The 23,488-nt window shown below is 34.4% G+C and overlaps 1 protein-coding gene across 9 annotated transcripts in view; it reads right to left on the bottom strand.

The window, feature by feature from the left end:
• LOC105832507 (protein TANC2) overlaps window positions 1-23,488 on the bottom strand; it is a 208,645-nt gene that overhangs the window by 122,443 nt on the left and 62,714 nt on the right. The window contains exon 1 of one of the 9 annotated variants that reach the window (XM_012673524.3): window positions 14,460-15,300. The exons of 7 other annotated variants lie outside the window; for them this stretch is intronic. In XM_012673524.3, coding sequence (XP_012528978.2) covers window positions 14,460-14,517 — 58 coding nt within the window. In that variant the 5' untranslated portion in view covers window positions 14,518-15,300. Of the gene's footprint in view, window positions 1-2,051; window positions 2,304-14,459; window positions 15,301-23,488 lie in introns of those variants that run through there. One more of the 9 variants, XM_036295462.1, reaches the window with a different exon arrangement.

The raw sequence follows: 23,488 nt of genomic DNA, 5'->3' as shown, positions 1-23,488 counted from the left end.
AATGGCCACGTTCGAAACAGCCACGTACGGAACGACCACGTTTGGAACGGCCACGTTCGGAACGGCCACGTTCGAAACGGCCACGTATGTTTTACTTGATTTCCAATGCACATGAGTTAGCGACTTGTACGGGGTGAGTGCGGGAGGGGGGCCGAAGGCCCCCCCGTACACCCGTGTGTGTGTGTGCGTGCGTGCGTGCGTGCGTGCGTGCGTGCGTGCGTGCGTGCGTGCGTGCGTGCGTGCGTGCGTGCGTGCGTGCGTGCGTGCGTGCGTGCGTGCGTGCGTGCGTGCGTGCGTGCGTGCGTGCGTGCGTGCGTGCGTGCGTGCGTGCGTGCGTGCGTGCGTGCGTGCGTGCGTGCGTGCGTGCGTGCGTGCGTGCGTGCGTGCGTGCGTGCGTGCGTGCGTGCGTGCGTGCGTGCGTGCGTGCGTGCGTGCGTGCGTGCGTGCGTGCGTGCGTGCGTGCGTGCGTGCGTGCGTGCGTGCGTGCGTGCGTGCGTGCGTGCGTGCGTGCGTGCGTGCGTGCGTGCGTGCGTGCGTGCGTGCGTGCGTGCGTGCGTGCGTGCGTGCGTGCGTGCGTGTATGCGCGAAGCATTCTCTGCACAACATTTGCGACTTTCCACGCAAAACAAGATGCTTGTTAAAATACGTATGTAGATATTTAAATATTTACAATGAGTAATAGTACATCAAATCGACATCGATTCGACATCGAAATCATCATTTCAATGTCGATTCGACGTCGAATTGATGTCGAATTTATTATCGTTTCTCGCTAGGTTGCTCAATTAATATTTATGCATTTTTTGCATGGCTTGTGCTGGACAGAGCATGCGCTTGTAACTAAGGAGCATGAGGATATGCCCGCTGCGCATGCTCAAGTAAAAATACGTGGCCATTCCGAACGTGGCCGTTCCGAACGTGGCCGTTCCGTACGTGGCTGTTTCGAACGTGGCCGTTTCGAATGTGGGCAAATTAAACCCGTGTAACTATAAGAAAAGGAAAACTATGGAATATTGGAAAAGTGGGGAAAAAAGCCTATACGTAGTATAAGATGGTATAATTACTTTATAAATGCTAGATACATAAAAGTCAATTTTCTTAAAAATTTTTTTAATTAGAAAGTTTTTTTTATTAAAAACATTTTTTTTATAAACAGCGTAATTAAATAAAGGTATTTATACTGTACAACTTTTGTATTAAACATTTTTTATGATTTTTTAAGTTTACGAGATATATCGAAAAAAGGCAAAAATGTCTCAACCTTTAAAGGGTGGTTTTAACCTTTTAAATCATTTTTGAGCATTATTTAAAATTTTCTAAATTCGTGTAATGCCTCCATCTACATTTGTACCGAATTTCATTTGTGCCAAATTGAAATTTTGATGCAATAAATATTCAATATAAGGAAGGTATAAAGGGTAAATTTTTGAAAAAAAATTTTTTTTAATAAACAGCATAGTTAAATACAAATATTTATGCTGTAAAACTTTTGTATAAAACTTTTGTATTTTTTGATATTTTGTTTAGTTTATGAGATATATTGAGAAAAGGCAAAACCCTCAATTTTTGAAGGTGGTTTCAACCCTTTAAACCGTTTATAAGCACTAACTAAAAATTTCTAAATTCATATATTTACTCCCTCTACATTTATGCCAAATTTATTTTATTAAAATCAAACATATTTCATTAAAATCAGAATTTTCGGATTCACGAGGTTCCCTTGTAAGCTACGTTACTCTCCGATTCAACTTTACATTGGTGTCGATAAAATAGATGAGATGCTGTGTGATGCAAAATTGTAGATCAGTTAAATGTTGCTGTAATTGTCAAGTAATTTTATTATATAAATTTATTATAGATGTATTAAACATTTAATTGAGCTACGTTACTCATTAAGAAATGAGATGTGTGATGTAGAATTGTGTTTCAGTTAAGTGTTGCTATAATTGTCAATCAACATTAACAACTACTAATTAGCTTTAATAAAATTTTATTTAATAATACTAATTTTTATTCTTCATTTTACTAGCAATGCATATAATTACCAGTACCTTGACGACAAAAGTGCTTATCCTTACAACATTATCAGTATTTAATCGATGCACAACTAAACATCATCTTTTAATTAACATCGGTCAATTAAAATCAATCAGAGAGTAACATAGTTCAGTTGTAGTATTAAATGCTTAATACATCTGTAATAAAAATAAAAAATAATTAATAAATTAATTTTTGAAATTTATATAATCTGAAAATAAGTTAGTATAAAGTTTATATATTTTCAATAGAAATTTGTATTAATAGTTTATAAAAAAATATTAAAATTTGTATAAAAAACCAAATTAATTTAATTAATTTTGTAATTTTTTAAATTAATTGTATACAACTTTTTTCTTTGCTATATTACTATACTTATATTAATTGTTAATCCCAATTACTGATAATGTAATTATTTAAATTATAATTGCAATTGTAATTAACAAACTAATTTTCAAAAATGATATATGATCTGAGAACAGTTTAACAAAAAGATTTCATATGTTTAAATATTATCTAAATATTACATAAAAGTCCACTTTTTTTTATATTTCCAATGATAGTGATATTAATTTTTCAAATTGTACAAATGAGAGCGCACCAAGAGAAGCGCTGAGCTGCTCGAGCCGGCAGCCAATGCTTGACACAGTGGGCCGTGCTATAGCTCGAGTGGTTCAGCGCTTTTCTCGGCGCGCTCTCATTCGTACAATTTAAAAACTTAATAATTTGCTCGGTTATTATTGGAGATATTCAAAAACTATAGTAAACTTCTATGCTCACCTTAATCCCTTCTATACATATGGGGCGTTCTTTGTAAACTTCCTGTATGGGACATAAATATAATACACTGGGTCAAAATGACCCAAAGCACTTTCAATGGTTACTGCGACGAAAAAGTAAATTATTTTAAATTAAAAATTAGGTGAATTTTTCAAACATTTAAGATTAAGATTAATTTAATTGTTTCAAAATAGATATCAATAAATTTTAATTTGAATTTTAATTTTATAAATTTCTTTTTAAGTTATTTTAACCCAGAGTGTATTTTAGGGATTAACAACACTGCCTAAAATCAGGACACATCTGAATCGGCCCTTTTCAGAATCAAATAATGTGCAAATGTTATTTTATATTATAAATAATGGCTTCTTTCTTTGTTTCGGCCGCCATTTTGGGTCCGCCATTATGCATTTCCAAATTTGCCACACGGCATTGAAAAGTAGATAGATCAACAAAAATTTTCAGCACTTAAACATTTATTTATCTTAAAAAATAAAATGTGCGGAAGGGGGTGTTTTCACAAAGAACGCCCCATATATATATATATATATATATATTTGAAACTTTTTTCTAATAATGTAATTATTTAAAATGTTACTATTAATTAATAGAAGTGATCATTAATTAGGTTTTTAAATATTTTTTAATATATATTTTAAATGTTTTTGATAATTTATCCTTATTCTTCGTCGTACTAGTCACGTATATAATTGCCGGTAACTTGGTAACAAGTTTTTGTCCTTGCAACAGTTATCCAAAGCATATTATCCATCTCATTATTAAACTTAGAATGTTATACCGGGATATTTTTATAGCCCAAGGCGAATTTGATTTTATTTCCTAATTTAGCAGATGACTCTGAACACTAACCATAATTTAATTTAAAGTCTTAAGAATCTAGAGAGACACTACTTGGCGTTGGAACGTCATTAGTTTCCAATCAGTGTAAACATAACCCAGTGAACACATTTTATAGCGGTAATGTAACATGGAAGTTACATGTTATTCTTGTGATATGTAGATGCTATATGACATGGAAATAACCTGTTACGTAATATTTGTTATACGCAAGTGATATAGCTGTTATACATCGTTTTGGCGTTACAGTTATTCAACAAAAATTGTATAATCGTAACATAACACGTTCGTATCAATGTTATTACGGAACGATGCGTCGTAGTTGACTCAGAAATCAGACAACATTATAACATCCTGAATGACAGATCTATTTAATAATAAAAAAAATTATTATAAAGATAATGTTTTCAAAAATAACGGTTTGTCTACAATTACTGCGCACAAAAAATGCACAAAATCGAAATTCATCATGTACTGAACAAAAACAGAATAATAAATGTATACTATTCAATTTTTTCTTAGAATTACAATCTATATAGTTAACCATCTAATTAATCATTTGAACGCTTCAAAGATTAGTGCTAAATAGATCGCAATTTCCATCAAATTAATTATTAAGGTTATGGAAAAAGATAAATTTAACAATGAAATTAATAAGTAAATAAATTAATGCTATTTATTTTTAATATGTTTTGCAAAATTTAATTGCTTTTATAAAAAATAATATAGTTGCGTCAGTTTATAACATATAAGTATATGTAGACAATAACAAAAGTACCCATATCGATGAGTCAAATTGGCGTAGCAGGTAGAGTACAAGGTTCGTCATCCTAAGGTCCCGGGTTCAAACCTAGCAGCGGCAAGTAAAAATAAAATAAAAAATAACATAATTTAAATTTAATTAATTAATAAAAATTTATTCTAAATTTAGTATGTGCTGTTGATAAAAATAATTTTAAAAAAATGAAATTTTTATTTTATTTTATTTTTCTTTGTAACTGTTGTGTGACGGTTAGATAACATGTAATTATGACGTGTTATATTGCTGAGTCGGAAATTATAACTTACATGTAAGTTACGTGTAATTTCAGAGTAACGTAACCTGTTATATTCGGTTACATTGCTGTTACACTGCTACTATATTACTGTGTTCACTGGGTAAAGTAAAAATGGAGCACGTTTATACCCCAATTTGACGTTTATGTATGCATTTTGTTTGGATACCGTCATACAAAACATGGTTTTTGCGTATTTACATTTCGTTCGGATGAGCACTCGCTATAAAAAGTTCAATACTACGGCTGCGTTTATACGAGTTGCAACGTTCCTGTATGTGTATGTGAAAACCACAGTGGGGACAATACAATGGCGAATGCCACTTTTTGAGTTATAAAAATATTTTAATAATTTTTTTTACTTTAATAATATATTCTATATTTAGGGGCAGAACACTTAAAATATGTTTTTAACCCAGTACATTTGATGTTGAAAAAAATATGGTTATTATATTATCATATGAAATCTGTATCTTAAAATGTTTTCAGATTACGTCATTCTCAAAAATTATTTATTGTTTTTTAAATTAATAAACATATTAAATATTTAAATATTAAATATTTATTGTAACTGAGCTTTTTGATAAATTTCACACTGGAATTAATTATGAGATGGACGAAATGTTGCATGGAGTTATGCATAGGTTGTATTGATGACATTGACAAAGACAAGGTCTCTTACCGCCTAGGTACAAGCAATTACATGTATATGTTGCTAGTATGGCAGATAGATAAAGAATAAAAATTAATATTATGAAAAACAGTTATTAAAAAATTTTGTTAATAAAGCTAATTAATAGTTATTAATATTGATTAATAATTACATTTTGTTTTAATTACATTATTAGAAAAAAATTAAAAAATATAATAATATAGTAAAAAAAATCTTTTGATCTGAATAATATGTTTTGAAAAAATATATGATTAAAATATTGTGTGTGGTTACTATGCACCAATATCAAATTTATATAAACTAAAATATCTACTTTATTATTACTTTTTAATTTTAATTATTAGAAAAAGTTGTAAGTAAAAGTTAAAGAATATAACAATAGGGTAGAAAAAATCTTTTGATCTAATTCAACCTAAATGATATATTTTTTTAAAGAATATATAATTAAAATATTGGTTACTGTGCATGGATACCAAATTTATACAAACTAGAACATCTACTTTATTACTACTTTTTAGGTGGTATTCGTAGTTTCATCTTGTATTTATTATTTATATATTAAGATTGTCTTTAGTTAATCACTATATCATAATAACTTTTACTATAAAGCATTAATGATAAACTTAAAACAATCTTCAATATAAGATTGAATTATAAATACCAGATTTTTGATTTCAAAATTTTAATTGCGCCCATGAAAAACTGTTATAAAAAAACTTTTGCTCCCTAATAAAAAAATGAAATAAAGAAGATTTTAATATAAAACAGTTGCTTTATCGTATAAAATGCTTCAAACTACAAAATGCATGATATCAAAACAGAATTACCTTTTAAAAAGCTAAAAAAGAAGCGCTAAGTGTATGCTCCTCTAAAAAACACATCTTATAACTAAAATAAAACTTTATTTGAGTAATACTACAGACCTTATTCCAAAATGTAACTTTAATTATTAAACTAACAATTATTTTAAATGAAGAATTACACACACACACATTAACTTTCTCTACAAAAATAATGATATCAAAATATTTTGCGCCAACTACAATAATGGATATTTATATGAGCTAAAACATCTATTATATTACTATTCTTTGGTTCTTACTACTAGTATCCATGAATAAGATATTGGCTACTTTGCGCCCATACAAAGATAGAATGAAGAATAATAATAATATAAAGCAGACAAATAAATATTTTATTACAACTAAATGTTTTATATGTTATAAATAAATACTTTTTCAAAAAACTTGGTGCTGCTAAACCGAATATACACACATACGAGGGAAAGGGTAGGGGGAGAGAAATAAATATAATAACAATTAATGTATTTATTCGGAGTGTGTGTGTGTGTGTGTGTGTGTACGCGTTCGTGCGTGCATGCGTGCGTGCGTGCATGCGTGCGTGTAATTTTTTATTTAAAATAATTGTTAGTTTAATAACACTGTCTGACACTATTTTTGTAACACGAATGCAAATAATCAATTCCGACGTTTTGCCTGCTAAACATGAATCCGTTATTCCGTAAAATTTGGCTATCACGTCACAATTTTGAGTAAAATGACGTCAAAGCAGCAAAATATGACGATTTCAATGATTTTCAAAATGTTATAATAGTGGCATTAAGTTCTTTTAACAAATTTTGTTAATATATCTTTCGAATATATCAACATTTAGCTTTAAAATCCACTTTGTTTCGTTGCAATATGATTTTTCATTGCCGAGATATCTAAAGTTTTGTGTTTTATCACAAATATAAAACACACACACACACACACACACACACAGTCACACGCGCGCGCGCGTACACCATACCATACGGCATACACTCAGAGAATGCACATAAACACATGCACATGAAATCAGATTACGTCGTTGATCTCGAATAATACCAAGTGCGGTTGTCTCTTTATAATCTTTTTGTTATATTATATTTTATTATTTTATATTACTTTTTAATTTATATAATCCTATTATATTATACAAGTAAGAAATTTATTTTCCTTATAATGCAGTATTAAGATAAAATAAAATGATTTTCGTATTTATTTTTTATATATGAAAAAAACTGTAAATTAAATTATTATATTTCAAAAACGAAAAATCATATAAAAACTGACCAAAGTGCATTCTAAAGCTAAAAGTTGACATTTTTGAAGAATATTAACAGAATTTGTTAAAAGAATTTAATGCCCGTATTATAACGTCTTCAAAATTGTCATTTTTAACTTCTTTGACACCATTTTTCTCAAGATTGTGACGTGATAGCAAATTTTGACAACAGATTCGTGTTCAGCACGCAAAAATACGCCGGAAATGACTATTTGCATTTGTGTTACAAAAAAAAGTTAAATTTTATCGGACACTTATAATTATTTATATTTATATATAATTAAATTTATAATTAAATTTATAATTAAATTTTCATTTGTGTTGGAATATTATGAATACTGGCCAAAGAATAGTAATAAAGTAAGTGTTTTAGTTCATATGAATTCATATTTTATTATTATAGTTGGCGTAAAATATTTTGATATCATTATTTTTATAGAGAAGATTAATGTGTGTATGTATGTGTGTGTGTAATTCTTCATTTATAATAATTGTTAGTTTAATAATTAACGTTACATTTTGGTTGGAATAAGAATGTTATATTACTTAGGTTAAGTGAAGTTTTATCTTAGGTATAAATGTTTTTTTAAAGGAGCATACACACACTTGGTGCCATTCTTTTACCTTCTTTTAAAAAGGTAAAAAAATTTTGTTTTAACAATTTTCGCTAGCATCTGACTCATACCGATAAGCAAACGGCAGGAGACTTTATAAAGAAAAAACTCACTATTCAACCTGTGTTTCATCTAAGTCGAAGTAAATAATCTGATCTGATCCTAAATTCCAATACATTATAACTTTTTCTAATTTTAATAATCAGGGACGTAATTGTACATTTTAGTTACTATAACAATTGTGTGTGTGGAGTTGGCATCATTTGGTGGAAAATCATTAATTATTGAAAATTCTGAGTTTCTTTTCAATAATTCTACAGTTCCTGATAAGTTAAACTCATAGTTCTGGTCGATAAAGCAAAAAAATCGATTAGTGCAAAGTGAAACGCTAACTTCACGCAGCATCTCACTTTGTCCTACGAAAGTTTCTGCCTTAATTCTTGTTGGATTTTTAAAGATCTACAGTTCTATAATAGTTCCAAAAAGAGTTTTGCAGATAAATAATATATTTTTAATGTTTTAATAAATTTTATAATTAAAAATGGAATAAAGGTGAGATGCTGATCAATTTCAAAGAGTTCTGTGCATTATAAAGTATTTCTTGTATAGTTCTGGACGTACATAACCACTTTTCAAAGAGTTCTGATTGCAAACGTTATTAATTATTAAATAAAAAATGTTTAATACCCGAAAAAGACCTATCTACGGGAATATGAGTGAGACGCTGATAGTTTTTCGAGAGTTTTTGTGCAATATATAATATTTTTTTGACAGTTCTAAATGTATTTAAATATTTCGTAAAGAGTTCTGTGCGCAAACATTAAAAAATAATTGTTAAATAATTTCTATCGCTCTAAATATGCGTAATAAATTTTGGTGAGACGCTGCTGATTTTTCGACAATTCTGAGCGTCATAAAATATTTTTCGTATAGCTACAAACTTGTTTAAAAGTCTTCTAAAAAGTTCTGCCAGTAAACATTAAAAAATAATTTTTTAATAATTTTTATTTCCCGGGAATGTCGAATTTACAATATGAGTGAGACGCTGGTAGTCTTTCGAGAGTTCTGTGCATTATAAATGATATTTTTTTACAGTTCTAAATGTATTTAAAAATTTCGTAAAGAGTTCTGCCCGCAAACATTAACAAATAATTGTTAAATAATTTTTATCCTACGAGAATGTCGAATTTACGGGAATATAGGTGAGACGCTACTCGCTTTTCGAGAGTTCTGTGCATTATATAATATTTTCTTGACAGTTCTAAATGTATTTAAACCTTTCGTAAAGAGTTCTGTCCGCAAACATTAATAAATAATTGTTAAATAATTTTTATCGCCCTAAATATGCGTATTTTTGTGAGACGCTGCTGATTTTTCGACAGTTCTGGGCGTCAGAAAATATTTTTCATACAGTTCGGGACTTGTTTAAGAACCTTCTAAACAATTCTATCCCTAAACATTAATAAATAATTTTTAAATAATTTTTATCGCTTTAAGTCTGCGTACTTTGGTGAGACGCTGTTGATTTTTCAACAGTTCTTGTCACAGGCGCCCGATGCCAATTTGATTCTTCTTGAAATATGTTGTTGAATGCAAAAATCAAAGACACACGTTTTCTTTTATGTGCAGATTTTCATGGTGAGAGAGTGAAACACCCCCTCGAAAAAAATGATTTTTCCCTTTCGGAGAGAATACCGTCGGAAGTATAAGAGATAGAAAGAAATTTTTTAAATAAAAGTTGTACGGTTTCAAGAGTGCTTCGAAGTTGTAAGGATAAAAATTTTTTATTCTTTTGTTTAACAAAATACCTCTACTTTTAAAAGGATGTTTCACTCTCTAAACATGAAATTCCGCACATTAAAAAAATACGTCTTTCTTTGATTTTTGTGTTCAACAAGATATTTCATGGAGAATTAAATTGGCGTCGAACGCCCGTGACACTTCCCTTGTTAATTAAATCAAAACGTCTCGTTATTTCGTATGTTGTTCTTTTTACTTAAGTTAAATAAATTATAATTTTAAACATTAGATCCAAATTTAGCTCGTTCTAAACTTTTATTCACACGTTTATTGCTTAAAAATTTCTAATTTATATGATAACATAATTTGTATTATACACACATAAAAAATATTTTAATTTATGTGTCTGTAAAATTATTTAGAAATATTCATTAAATAATATTTTAAGAATATTTACAAAATTATGTCATAACGTTTAATAACATTAAAAAAATATTAATAAATGTTTTTAAAATATTTTAGTAATATTAGGACAACAATATTATTATAATTAATATTTTTAAAATATTAATGAAACATTAAGTTACAATGTTTAGAAAATTTATATAAAATTAAAATTTTAAAAACGTTAATCACACACACACACACACACACACTCAATATTTCTTGCTTTCTAAGGTATACAATATATGTAGATTTTTGTCCATTAAAAATATTGTACTATTGTAATACTTTACTCTGTGATAGTATATAATATTTTACTACTGGAAATTGTACAATTTATGCAAAAAATATATTTTAAGCACTAAAAAATCAGCTTTGACTGAATATCTTTATTTATTAATTTGTATTGTTTATATGTTAGTGGATTTTCATTAATATTGTTTATTTATACATTTAAACTTTCATTATTGTAATATTTTACTCTACAATAGTATATAATATTTTGTTACTAGGAATTGTACAATTCATGCAAAAAATATATTTTTAAGCACTAAAAAATCTGCTTTGACTAAATATTGTATTTATTTATTTGTATTGTTTATATGTCAGCGGATTTTCATTAATTGTTTACTTATACATTTAAACTTTCATTAACGTACCATTTTTATGATATTTTCTTATACACTTAATATCATCATATGCTAATTTTAACAGCTTCTTAGTACCCAATCAGCAAAACAATATTTAAAAAATGTTTTCAATAATATTTAAAAAACATTTCTAAAAACGTTAAAAATAATGAGATAAGTTCCCTTTTTTAAATTAGAAAAACGTTTTTTTTTAATGTTTTGAAAAATATTTTTTTAACATTTAATAAATATTTGTTTTAAAATTTAAGAAAATGTTTTTTTGACATTTGGTACATGATTTTTTAAATATTTACTAAGTATATTTACAACAAAAGCAAAAAATTGATTGCATTATTAAATAAATTTGATAAATTCAACGTAACTTCACAAATCTAATAAATTTCTACGATAATTTTGTAAAGGGGAAAAGACTATACATGTTTCAGCCCAGCACAGTACCTGTTAAAACATATTTAATTTCTGCGCCTGAAAAAACGGTCACCCATCCAAGTATCAACCACTCCCGACGTTGCTTTACTTTGAAGATCGTACGTATCCTAATGCTTCGTGATGATCCATGAATATTTTATGTTAATGCATACATATTTGTTATAGATTATTTCAATAAATGTTGTCAGAAGGATGAAACATGTATAGTTAATTTATATTTTTATAAATAAATATAAAGTATTACAATTTTTTACTGATTTTCACATATGCAAAATAGTATGTGAAATATGAAAAGATCTATTTTTGCTCAGTTCGTAAAAAAATAAAAAAAATAGATGTCGTTTCTTATAATTTTTGAGTATTGTTAATATGCCATATTGTTTCAATAAGTGCAATGTTGTCTTAATCTCCACTTTCTTTATGTTCCGATGTTTCAATCTGTGCCTTAGAGGTTTTATTTATTAAATAAAATTTAATAAATAATACCTCTATTAATTTAATAAACCTCTATTAAATAAAACGCTTTTGTGACTCTTTCATTACATAGATTCACTTCCTCTTTACACTTGATTTACGCTACATAATTAGTGAAGCTTCCCAACTATAACTTAAATATTTTTTAAAATATTATTCTAAACAACTTTTTAAATGTGAAATAATTATTACAGAAACATAAAATAAGTGTTAAGTTAATATTATTTTAAACAATTTATTAAAATCTTAAATTAAAATTAAAAAATATTAATTAAATATTATATAAATATATGTCTTAGATTATTATTTCAAATAATTAATTATTGTAACATAAATATTAAATCAATATTAAATCAATATTAAATAAACATTTTTTAAATATTTTTTTAAGGTTTAAATAAATATTACATAAATATTAAATAAATGTTATGTAAATATTATTTCAAACATTTCATTAAAATGTTAAATTATTATTAAATAAATATTAATTTAATATTATATAAATATTTGCTCTAAATACTTATTTCAAATAATTAATTATTGTGACATAAATATTAAATCAATATTAAATAAACATTTTAGAAATATTTTTTAAAACATTTTTTTAAAGGTTTAAATAAATATTACAAAAATATTAATTAAATGTTATGTAAATATTATTTTAAACGTTTCATTAAAATGTTAAATTAATATTAAATAAATATTAATTAAATATTATATATAAATATTGGCCCTAAATAATTATTTTAAATAATTAATTATTAAAATATAAATATTAAATTAATATTAAATTAATATTTTTTTAAATATTATTTTAAATATTCTTTTAAATTTAAAATAAATTTTGAATAAACATTAAATAAATGTTACATAAATAATTTTCTTAAACTATTATTTTTAATAAAAATATAATAATTTTTAAATATTATTAAATAAACGTTAAATAAACATTTTATAAATATTTTTTCAGGGTTCTAAATAATGCATTACTTTTTGTAATGCATTACGGTTTCATTAAAAAATACTTTTTTAATAACTAATGCGAAGATCCTTAATTACGCATTACTTTCTTAATAAGTAATGCGATTTTTTTCATTACGCATTACTTTTTTAATAAATAATGCGATTTTTTTTATTACGCATTACTTTTTTAATAAGTAATGCGATTTTTTTCATTACAAATTACTTTTTTAATAAGTAATGTGATTTTTTTCATTACGCATTACTTTTTTAATAAGTAATGCGATTTTTTTCATTACGCATTACTTTTTTAATAAGTAATGCGATTACTTTCTTAATAATGCGATTTTTTTCATTACGCATTACTTTTAAAATAAGTAATGCGATTTTTTTTATTACGCATTACTTTTTTAATAAGTAATGCAATTTTTTTTATTACACATTACTTTTTTAATAAGTAATACGATTTTTTTCATTACGCATTACTTTTTTAATAAGTAATGCGATTTTTTTTATTACGCATTACTTTTTTAATAAGTAATGCGATTTTTTTTATTACGCATTACTTTTTTAATAAGTAATGCGATTTTTTTCATTACAAATTACTTTTTTAATAAGTAATGTGATTTTTTTCATTACGCATTACTTTTTTAATAAGTAATGCGATTTTTTTCATTACGCATTACTTTTTTAATAAGTAATGCGATTACTTTCTTAATAATGCGATTTTTTTCATTACGCATTACTTTTAAAATATGTAATGCGATTTTTTTTATTACGCATTACTTTTTTAATAAGTAATGCAATTTTTTTTATTACACATTACTTTTTTAATAAGTAATACAATTTTTTTCATTACGCATTACTTTTTTAATAAGTAATGCGATTTTTTTTATTACGCATTACTTTTTTAATAAGTAATGCGATTTTTTTTTATTACGCATTACTTTTTTAATAAGTAATGCGATTTTTTTCATTACGCATTACTTTTTTAATAAGTAATGTGATTTTTTTCATTACGCATTATTTTTTTAATAAGTAATGCAATATTTTTCATTACGCATTACTTTTGAAATAAGTAATGCGATTTTTTTTTACGCATTACTTTTTTAATAATTAATAAGTAAAGAAATAATTATTTATTAAAAAAATAATAAGTAATGCATTATTTTTTAATTTGCATTTTCATTACCCTGTATTTTTTTCATCGTTATTTAAAATAAATAATTAGTATAAAATAAATGTTTAATAAATATTGAATAAATATTATTTGTACAATAAACTAATAATGTAAAAATAATCAAAAATAAATATTTAAAAAACATTTATAAAATATTGCTTGCTGAATGAGTATATTAAAATTTTTTTAAAGTCAGATTCAGCAGCTCAAAAATTATAAATAAACTGTAGATCATTGTTTTTTGCTGCACCAAGGCTATTAAAATCGGACTCTTTTATTCATCCTTCTTTGATTTATTTACGTTTAATATTCCTGCAAAACTTACTTCCTAATTTAAGAAAAATTTAATCTTCGTAATGTCAATTAAGTAAATATTAACTATGTTGAAAAAAAATTTAGTAGAAATGTATAAAAGAAGAAAACAAATAGGTAATCTGAAGTATATAAAATAGCTACCGATCACGGAGTGGCTAAGACCGGAGGTAGGACGAGGCGATCTGTTGGGGGGCGCCATGTCGCTTCTTTTACTCTTTTATTTACTTGATTTTTACTTTTCTTGATTCTTGATTTGACCCTTTCTTCTTTGTTATATAAACGTCTTTTTTTAAATTCCTTTTTATGCACAAAACTCATGTATAATATATTCAAGTCGCATTACACATATTCACAAATCAAACAGCAAGTAACGTAGTATGGTTGACAAAAATCGAAATGTGCACCTGACAACCGTCATTAATTCGCGACTACAAAACACGTATGCGATGGAGTAAGAGAGTTACATGATTTTAGCGAAACTTTCGACACACCTCATGTTATAGTCATCCTCTTTAGTTCTTTTTTTTCCTTTCATTTTTCTATTTGTTTCTTAAAACATTTGAAACGTCAAATGAAAATACATAATATACAATGACGGTTCATGGTGCACTATTCGCATCGATTGATAGATCGCTCCGAACCGACTGAATCTGGCCTACTTGATCGAACGCAGTGCAACGCGGCTGAGTATGGTCAAGTTGGCTGATTGGCCGGTAGTTGCGACAGCCGTGGCACGAGTGGAATAACTGGTAGATCCACTGAAATGTAAAGGGCCATTTACAATGGAGAGTCGTAGGCCGTAGTAGTAGTCGTAGAAAATATTTTTATTTTGTACTGCCTTACTGCTTAGGGCCGAAGCACAAAACATGGCATAATAGTTATGACGGTCGTACTTGTAGTCGTAGGCAACGCACAAGCTTTGTCGTATAATTATGTCGTATAATAGATCTAACTGTAATGCGTATCGAAATGTAGATACATAACCTAATTATATCTAAATAAATTAAGAGTTAAAATATTAAAATATGCTATTTAGCCATATTCAACTATGAAAAGTAAATAATAAGATTAGTTATGAAATGTAATAAAAATTGATGATCCATTTTTTTATGTTTATAGATTCTTTTACATATAATCCCAGGTAGCAAGGTGACGTTAATACGACGTCAATAATTCGTCATTTAAGGTCGCGGACGTCATGTTACCAAATTAAGACGTAATAGTAACGTCATTTTTTGACCTATTAATTACGTCAGTCATTTATCCATCCTACAACGTATTTCCGACGTCATATTCTTGACTAATTAATAACGTCAATTAATTGATCATTTTACGACGTATTAATAAGGTTTTATTAGTGACTAATTACTGACGTTAACTATAATTCTTTGTAATAATTGACGATTTGACCTCAAATGACGAATTATTGAGGTGGACGACACTTTGATACTTATAACTATTAATCATTATTTAAAGATTGGTTAATAAACAACATTATTAAAATTAATATAACATTTTATATAATTAATACTATTAATATTTTAGAATCATCCCAGACAGCACATAATATTTATGATAAATATTATTAATATTTATTAATATTTATTTTTTCAAAATATTATATAAATATTTTACACATATTTTATATATACGAAGAAAAAAATCTTTATTCAACATATTAAAATATAGACTAAATATTTTATATAATATTATGGTAAATAAAAGATAAAGATTTGTATAAGTAATATTTTGTAAATATTTATAAATATTTCATAAATATTTTTATAATATTTATGATTAATCTTTATGATTTGTCAAATCTGAGACCACAAAAATATTTATAAAATATTTGGATAAATATTTATAAAATATTTAAATAAATATTATAAATATTTTATAAATATTGCGTTCTGTCTGAGGTATAATTTAGCTTTATCAAAAGAACAGAGCAAAAACATATTTTTATAAGTTATTCCACATGTTATTTCGCATATGTAAAAATCATGAAAAAAACTGTAAATTTATATTTATTAAAAATATTAGTTAACTACAAGTTTCATGTTTCTCGCATCTATTGAACTAATCTATAACAAATATGTATTCATGAGCATCAAGTGTTCATGGATCATCACAAAGTGCTAGGTAGCGTACGATCTTCGAAGTCAAGCAACGTTGACGGCAGTTCAGAGTTGGATAAGTAACCGCGGAAGTTAGGCAATCCCAAATGTGACTATGGTGTGGTGGGTCACAATGCTGTTGAAAAACAACGTAAATTTTTTTTTACATTATAATTATGTTATTTTGATATTTTCATAATGCAAGTACTGCATATATAGGACATGTACCCGAAATATTTTCTAAAACGTCAAAAGAACGGCTTTTTTAACTGGGATAGTCATAAAAATGACGTTAAAATGTCGTCTTTATTAAATGTAATCTAAAAACCTATGTTTTGTCATAAAAATAACAATAAAATACCGTCAAATGTACGATACTAGCTTCTTGAAAATGACGTCAATAATATGAAAATAATGACGTATTTTTGACGTCAATATATGACGTCGTTAAGATGAGACAAATGTACGTCAGTTTTACGACATTTAGACGTCATTTTATCTCGACATTATGACGTCTGGTTTGTCATAAAATGACCAAAAAATGCCGTCAATTAGACGACACCTTGCTACCTAGGAATAATAAAAGCAGTTAGTATTGTTTTAATTTCAAATTGTTCTGAAAGTAAAATAATAACACTTTTAAGAATTAAAGAAATGATAGAAACCTGTTTTACTGCTATACTAAAACATTTAAACAATTTACAAAGCTGATTAAGACAGTACTAATTACGCCACATTTAAGGGAAAAAAGCGAGCTCTTGTTCCAAAACATCGATTGACTTTTATAACTTTAATAACTTATTTAACTATTTACTCTTATCTATAATTGAATATAATTATAATTATATTCAATTACGTTATGGTTAACTTAAATTTAACTATGTATAAATATTCAATTAGGTTATGTATTTTTGGATACACATCATAGTTAAATTTATTATACAACATAATTATACGACAAAGCTTGTGCGTTGTCTACGTCTACGACTACGACTATCTTAATCATTAGGCCATGTTTTGTGCTTTGGCCCTTAGGCCGGATCTACAATAGATGTAGTAAGCCTTAAGCCATCAGGAATTAACCAATTATATTCGAGTATTCTTTTCATATTCAATTATAATTGGTTAATTCCTTATGGCATAAAGCTTACTACACCTATTGTAGATCCGGCCTTATAGACAGCATGGCCGTAGATTTAAGCCAAAGGCAGAGAACGAGACGTAGGTGTCGTAGTCGTAGGATAAGGCAGAGAAAAACGTAAGTCGTAATATACTACTACTCTAAAGTCTAGAATAGTATACTACGACATGTACGACTTACGTTTTTCTCTGACTTAAACCTCGTCTACAGAAGTCGCAAGCAGCCAGTTGCGACTTGCGACAGCCAATGATTGTCGAGTTTAACTAGAAACTAGGCGCTCATTGGCTGTCGCAAGTCGCAACTGGCTGCTTGCGACTTCTGTAGACGAGGCTTTACCCTACGTCTCGTTCTCTGCCTTCAGCCTAAAGGCCCTCACACATGAATTTCCGTAACCATAAGCATAAGACGTAACGTAAGAATTAACCAATGGAATTAGAAGATAGAACAATTCAACCAATCATAGAACATCCATAAGATATTATCCGTAACAGTAAACATAAAATATAATTTGACCTATTATAAATGACTTTTAGAAGATAAAAGAAATAGAAAAAGAAATATATAAATAGTTGTGAAATGTTTTATTTATATTTTACAAAATATTAAAAGATTATTAATATATAAAGATATACCTTGTCACGACTTTTCCTGACCGGAAAAGCCGCGGGCAAAACAATAAGACCGGCTGGGTAACCGATACCCCCGATGCCGTGTTTGTCGCGCTCGAATCTCAGCCACACGCTATCGCGAGAAATTGTTGGGCGCCAGACGCGCTCGACGACGCGTCAATTCGCGAAAATCAATACGCCAAGGTGTCCTCGATCCTCGCGTGACAATCTCGACCAGCTCTGCTTAACGGTAGAGGGGCGGGGTGAATCGTAAGGGAGCAGGCGACTGCGGTAACACGAAGGGGCGGACGACACACCAGAAAATTAGACTCCGAGCTTAACAAATAACGAACTTTATTAAAAATAAATGTCGGACAGAAACAATAGTATCACGGGACGCGGCATGCGGCGTTCCGACAATGCGGCGCCCCGGCGCGAATTAAACCAAAACGAAACGCAAACGATACGCAGGAAGCTCCCGCGGTAGGCGCGCGGCCGACAAGGACAGACGATGGAATCTTCCGCGCACAATGAATTTCAGGCGTTCGAACGTGCCGACACTCCCGGCAACCATAGAACACGACCGCGTGTCTCGCGGGGCTCACAAAATAATCGCCGGCCGCTGCCGCACTCCACGCCGTCGCGAAACCGGAAGTCCCGTCCACCCGCTACTCGCGACGCGATACTCGCTCGCGCGAGGGCTTTGCGGCGCACACGGTCGAGGGGAATCTCCGACGGAACCCGAGCGTCCTCACAACCGTCCTCCCCGTGGCTCGGCGCGTTGGCGTCCCGCCCGCTTGCATCCGATAAATCCCCAATTACTTACGCGAACGTATGACCGCCCTGCGGCCCACGCGAATCACGCACTAACGCAAAAACGGATGCAGAACGGGCCCGGAGACACCTCGCCGGCCGGCAACCGCTCACACTAAATTATCCTGGCTGGTCACCTCACCGATAACGTCCCAGGCGATGACCTCCCTCGTCTCTAGGCTCGTCCTTTGACTCTCGTTGAGGCCTCGCACAAGCCACACCGATAATTCACCAGGGATACGATACGCAACTTAACGGCTGGACCGCTCGCACGCAAAAGCGGGGTGGATCGCGGTCGATCCCGGATCGACGCCGCGACCCCCCGTTCGGTCATGCGCATTGTTTCCGCGCCGCGACCCAATTGCTGCAAGGCACGCAGTCCTGCGTACGCAGGGACGTGCGCGCCGTAATCCTTCCGGGGGCCTCGCAGGCCCCCGCGAAATTTTCTTTCACCCGCTAGGCCACTTCCCGAGCCGGGGCAGCGCACGCGGAGACCTCCGTTCCTCACGAGAGGACTTGACGCCTCCCTCGACGCGTTTGGTCCCATCCGGGCTCCTCCACAGCCCTCCGGGACGTTCCGTCGTGGTGTTGGCGGGCACCGCCGCTTTAGGCTCCGGCCGTGGCTCTCCCAGGGCCACGCCGAATTCCCGTGCGGGCCGCCCGCGTGCTCGTCTCTCCCGGGCACCACTGGCATCTTTCCTCCTTCCCCGCATCGCCGTCGCTCTCTCTTTTCCTCTCTCGCTTTCTCGCCAAATTCCATCGAGAGGCGGTCGCCGCGCAAAGAAATCAAAAATATGTAACATTAATAATACGCTCGCTAGGCCCGTCGCGGTTCCCCATGGAGATCCCCTCTCGCCTCTCGCCTATTTTCCCCGTACGGCGCGAATTCGCAGCCTGTGTCGGGGGAGGGACGCTGCTACCCGTGGCAGCTAAGCTACCACGTCACAACTCCCCCACGCCAAGAGGATCCCTACCGGCTCAGCGGCCCGCCCTGCGGCCACTGGCCAGCGAGAGCGCATCCGAGATCTCCACGGGTCACCCGACAGTTTAGGTCACACCAAGGACGAAACACCAAAAAGAAAAAAAACTTTAATTCGTCTTGCGGCTACTCTAATCCTGTTGCCTTTTAGACAACCAATAAAAAAAAGAAACCAAAACAAAAAAAAATTAACCACAATTAGCAAATTAACTCTCGCGATTCCGTCGACACTCCCCACACGCACGGTTCGATTCCGGGGCGCGCCGCAGCGCTACCCCGTTCCCGCCCCTCTTGCGGCCGCACGACAAGCTACGACCGCCCGGGTCGGGGCGCGGGGAAATCAGGAGGATCACGCAAAAACAAAAAAACGTAGGTTCATTACAGTCTCCCATTCTCTTTATTCATTAGCCCCCTTTTGGAGGGGGTTTACAGGGGCTTTACTAGCCCGACACCGATATCAGGTTCGTGACAAACAAAAAAAACAAAGGAAAGGGAATACAAAAAGAAAAGAAAAATTGAATACGACCAAACAAAACGAACAAAAATAAACAAGTCAACAACAAAAAAAACAAACCAAAAAAAATACCGAAAAGAAGACAAGGGGGGGGGGTTTCCGACACACGCGGGGCTCTATTTCTTCGGAGGGTCTCCACCCTCCGTGGGTCGTCTCTCCGTCGGGCCCCCTCCACGTCCTTTGCCGATACTCGCGGGGGGGTCTCGGAGGCTCCCCGGTGGTCCTCCTCTCCGCCGCTCGGACTCCGAGCCCTCCCGTCCTCGTCCCGGGAGGTACGGTCCCTGGGCTTCGTACCCTTCCCGGCAATCTGGGCATGCACTCACGGTGGTACCCCGCCCGCACCGATAGCAATGGTTCTCCTTGCGCGGGCGGGGGCACCGCTTGGTGAAGTGGTAGAGGGACCCGCAGTTCCAGCAGCGCCCCCTCTCCACTGTCTTACGTGGCTCCTCTCCATCCTGTGCGGGGCGCGGAGGTTCCCTCGCCGCGGCGGCCTCCTTCTTTTCCCTTTGGCCACTGAGAGGTCGGGGCTCTTCTTTCCCCTCCGCGGGCGCGGGGCTCCCGCGCGGGCTCCCGCGGGATGGGCCCTGGTCCTCGCTCTCGGTCGTCGCCCGCTCCTCCGGAGGCCACGGGAGGCTGTCCAGCAGTCGCGCTATCGCGCCCAGTCCCGTCCGGGCGAACGTGCGCGGGTCTGCCACCGACATCCAGGTCTGGGCTTCCTGGTCTCGCCTCGTCTCTTCCTCCCGGTCCGTCTGGGTCCCGACAGTCCTTTGGGCGAGGCCTGTCTGCGTCCCCACGGAGCGAGTCGCCCCCGACATCGGCCCGGTCTGGGTCGCCACGGTGCGGGCCAGCGGCACCTCCACCACGACGGCCCCTTGCGTCGTCCTTCTCCGCCGCCTTTCGTCTTCCAGGGTCTGAGTCAAATCTACCCAAAACCCCGGGTACTCCGCGTCGACCCTCCGGAACAGGACCGCCCACCGGGCCATAAAATCGTCCATGGGCCCTTGGTGTATCTTGCTCTTGGACCCACCCTGTACCTCTTTCCTCCACCACGGTCCGGTCTTCGCGGATCCCGACAAATTCCTGTAGGACGACGTTAACAATATAGCCACCATCACCAGACAAAACAACACAAAGAAATTAGGGCGCGGAGCACTCATTTTCCTCCGCTCCCTTCCCGCCCCATTGCAACGGTCATTTCCGGAAGGGATTCTACGCATCCAAGGGTTCCTGGTAGGGCTTCAGGTCCTTTATATGGACCTTCCCAATACTTCCCCCCGTCAAATCGGCTAGTTCGTAGACCACCGGCGATAGGATCCTTTTTATCACGAAAGGGCCGTGAAATTTTTGCGCTAACTTTGCCGAAAAGTGCCGCGCCCCCGATGATAATACGTGGTGCCGCTTCAGCACCTGTTCGCCCACCTCAAATTGGCGGTCGCGATGTCGGCGGTTATAATATTTCGCCTGTTTCTCCTGGGCCGCCTCGAGGTTCTCCACCACCCACTCCTGCAGTGCCTCGAGGTGCTCCATTCGTTCTCGCCACTCGGTCGGTTCGGTTCGCTCGACCTCGACGGCCGCCTCGTCCCGATACAGTCCCACCGGCGGGGGCTCCCGTCCCAAATTCAAAAACGCCGGTGTCGCCTGCAAGGACGTATGGTGCGCCGAATTATACGCGAATCGAAATTCATGCACGTGCGCGTCCCACTCACGGTGATCCCTATCCACGAACACGGTGATCATGGTCTTTAGTACGCGGTTCACGCGTTCGACCGGGTTGGCCTGCGGGTGGTAGGGCGGAACCGTCGCGTGGTGAATACCGGCACCGCTGCGTCAAAGCCTGTATTTCTCTGTTGACGAACTCCGTCCCGTTATCGGTTAGAAGCACGCGCGGCGTACCCCACCGATAAATGACCAACTCTTCTATCGCCTCACGGATTCTCTTTCCGGTAGCTTTTCGAAGTGGGCAGCACTCCACCCACTTTGTGAAGAGATCCTGAAGGACGAGTAAATACGAATGTCCCGCTTTACTGGTTGGGAGAGGACCCATTATGTCTGCCGCGACTACCGTCCACGGTGACTCTATCACTCTTTGTCCCATCAAACCGGCCGGAGCGTCCTGCTCTACCTTCGTCCTTTGGCACGTGTCACACCGACGCACGTACTCCGCCACGTCCCGATACATGCGCGGCCAGTGATACCGCAAGGCAATTCGCTGGTACGTCTTCTCGACCCCCAAATGTCCGGCGTGAGGAGGATCGTGGTTCTCGCGGATCACTTCCCGTCGCGCCTCCCTCGGTACTACTCTTTTCCACTGGTTCCGGTCGCCGACAACCCTCGCGATGCCGCGCGTCTTTCTTACGTACAGTTCGTCGCCCTCCAATTTCCAGTCAGGGTACCGGCGCGGATTTCTCGTTATTTCTTCCGCCCGCCCGACGTACCATTGGTCGTCCGTCGCGATCGCGGCGCAGAGTTCCTCGCCCCCTTCGTACATTCGCGAGAGGGCGTCAGGTACGTGATGCATGGCCCCCTTCCGATATTCAATCACGTAATCGTATTCTAGGAGCTCTAACGCCCATCTCGCTAGTCGGCCTGTAGGATTTCTTAAATTATGTAGCCACCGTAGGCTATTGTGGTCTGTTACCACCGTGAAACGATAGCCCTCGAGGTAGGGCCTGAATTTTCGAATTGCCCAAACAACCGCTAAACACTCCTGTTCCGTCGTGGAGTATTTCTTCTCCGCATCCGACAACGAGCGACTTGCGTACGCGATGACGTGTTCGGCCCCCCCGATCTCCTGCGATAGTACTGCGCCTAAGCCTACCGAACTAGCGTCTGTCTGCACGACAAACGGCTTCTCAAAGTCCGGACACGATAATGTGGGAGAATTCACGAGACACGATTTTATCACCTCAAAAGCTTGCTTTTGAGTGTCCCCCCCACTCCCAAGAGCGGTTCTTCCTTAATAGGCTCGTCAATGGCTCCAATCGGGCCGCACGCTGTG

The sequence above is a fragment of the Monomorium pharaonis genome, chromosome 1 (genome assembly GCF_013373865.1).
Source record: "Monomorium pharaonis isolate MP-MQ-018 chromosome 1, ASM1337386v2, whole genome shotgun sequence".
Classification (NCBI taxonomy): domain Eukaryota; kingdom Metazoa; phylum Arthropoda; class Insecta; order Hymenoptera; family Formicidae; genus Monomorium; species Monomorium pharaonis.
This window is presented reverse-complemented; position numbering and strand designations above follow the sequence as displayed.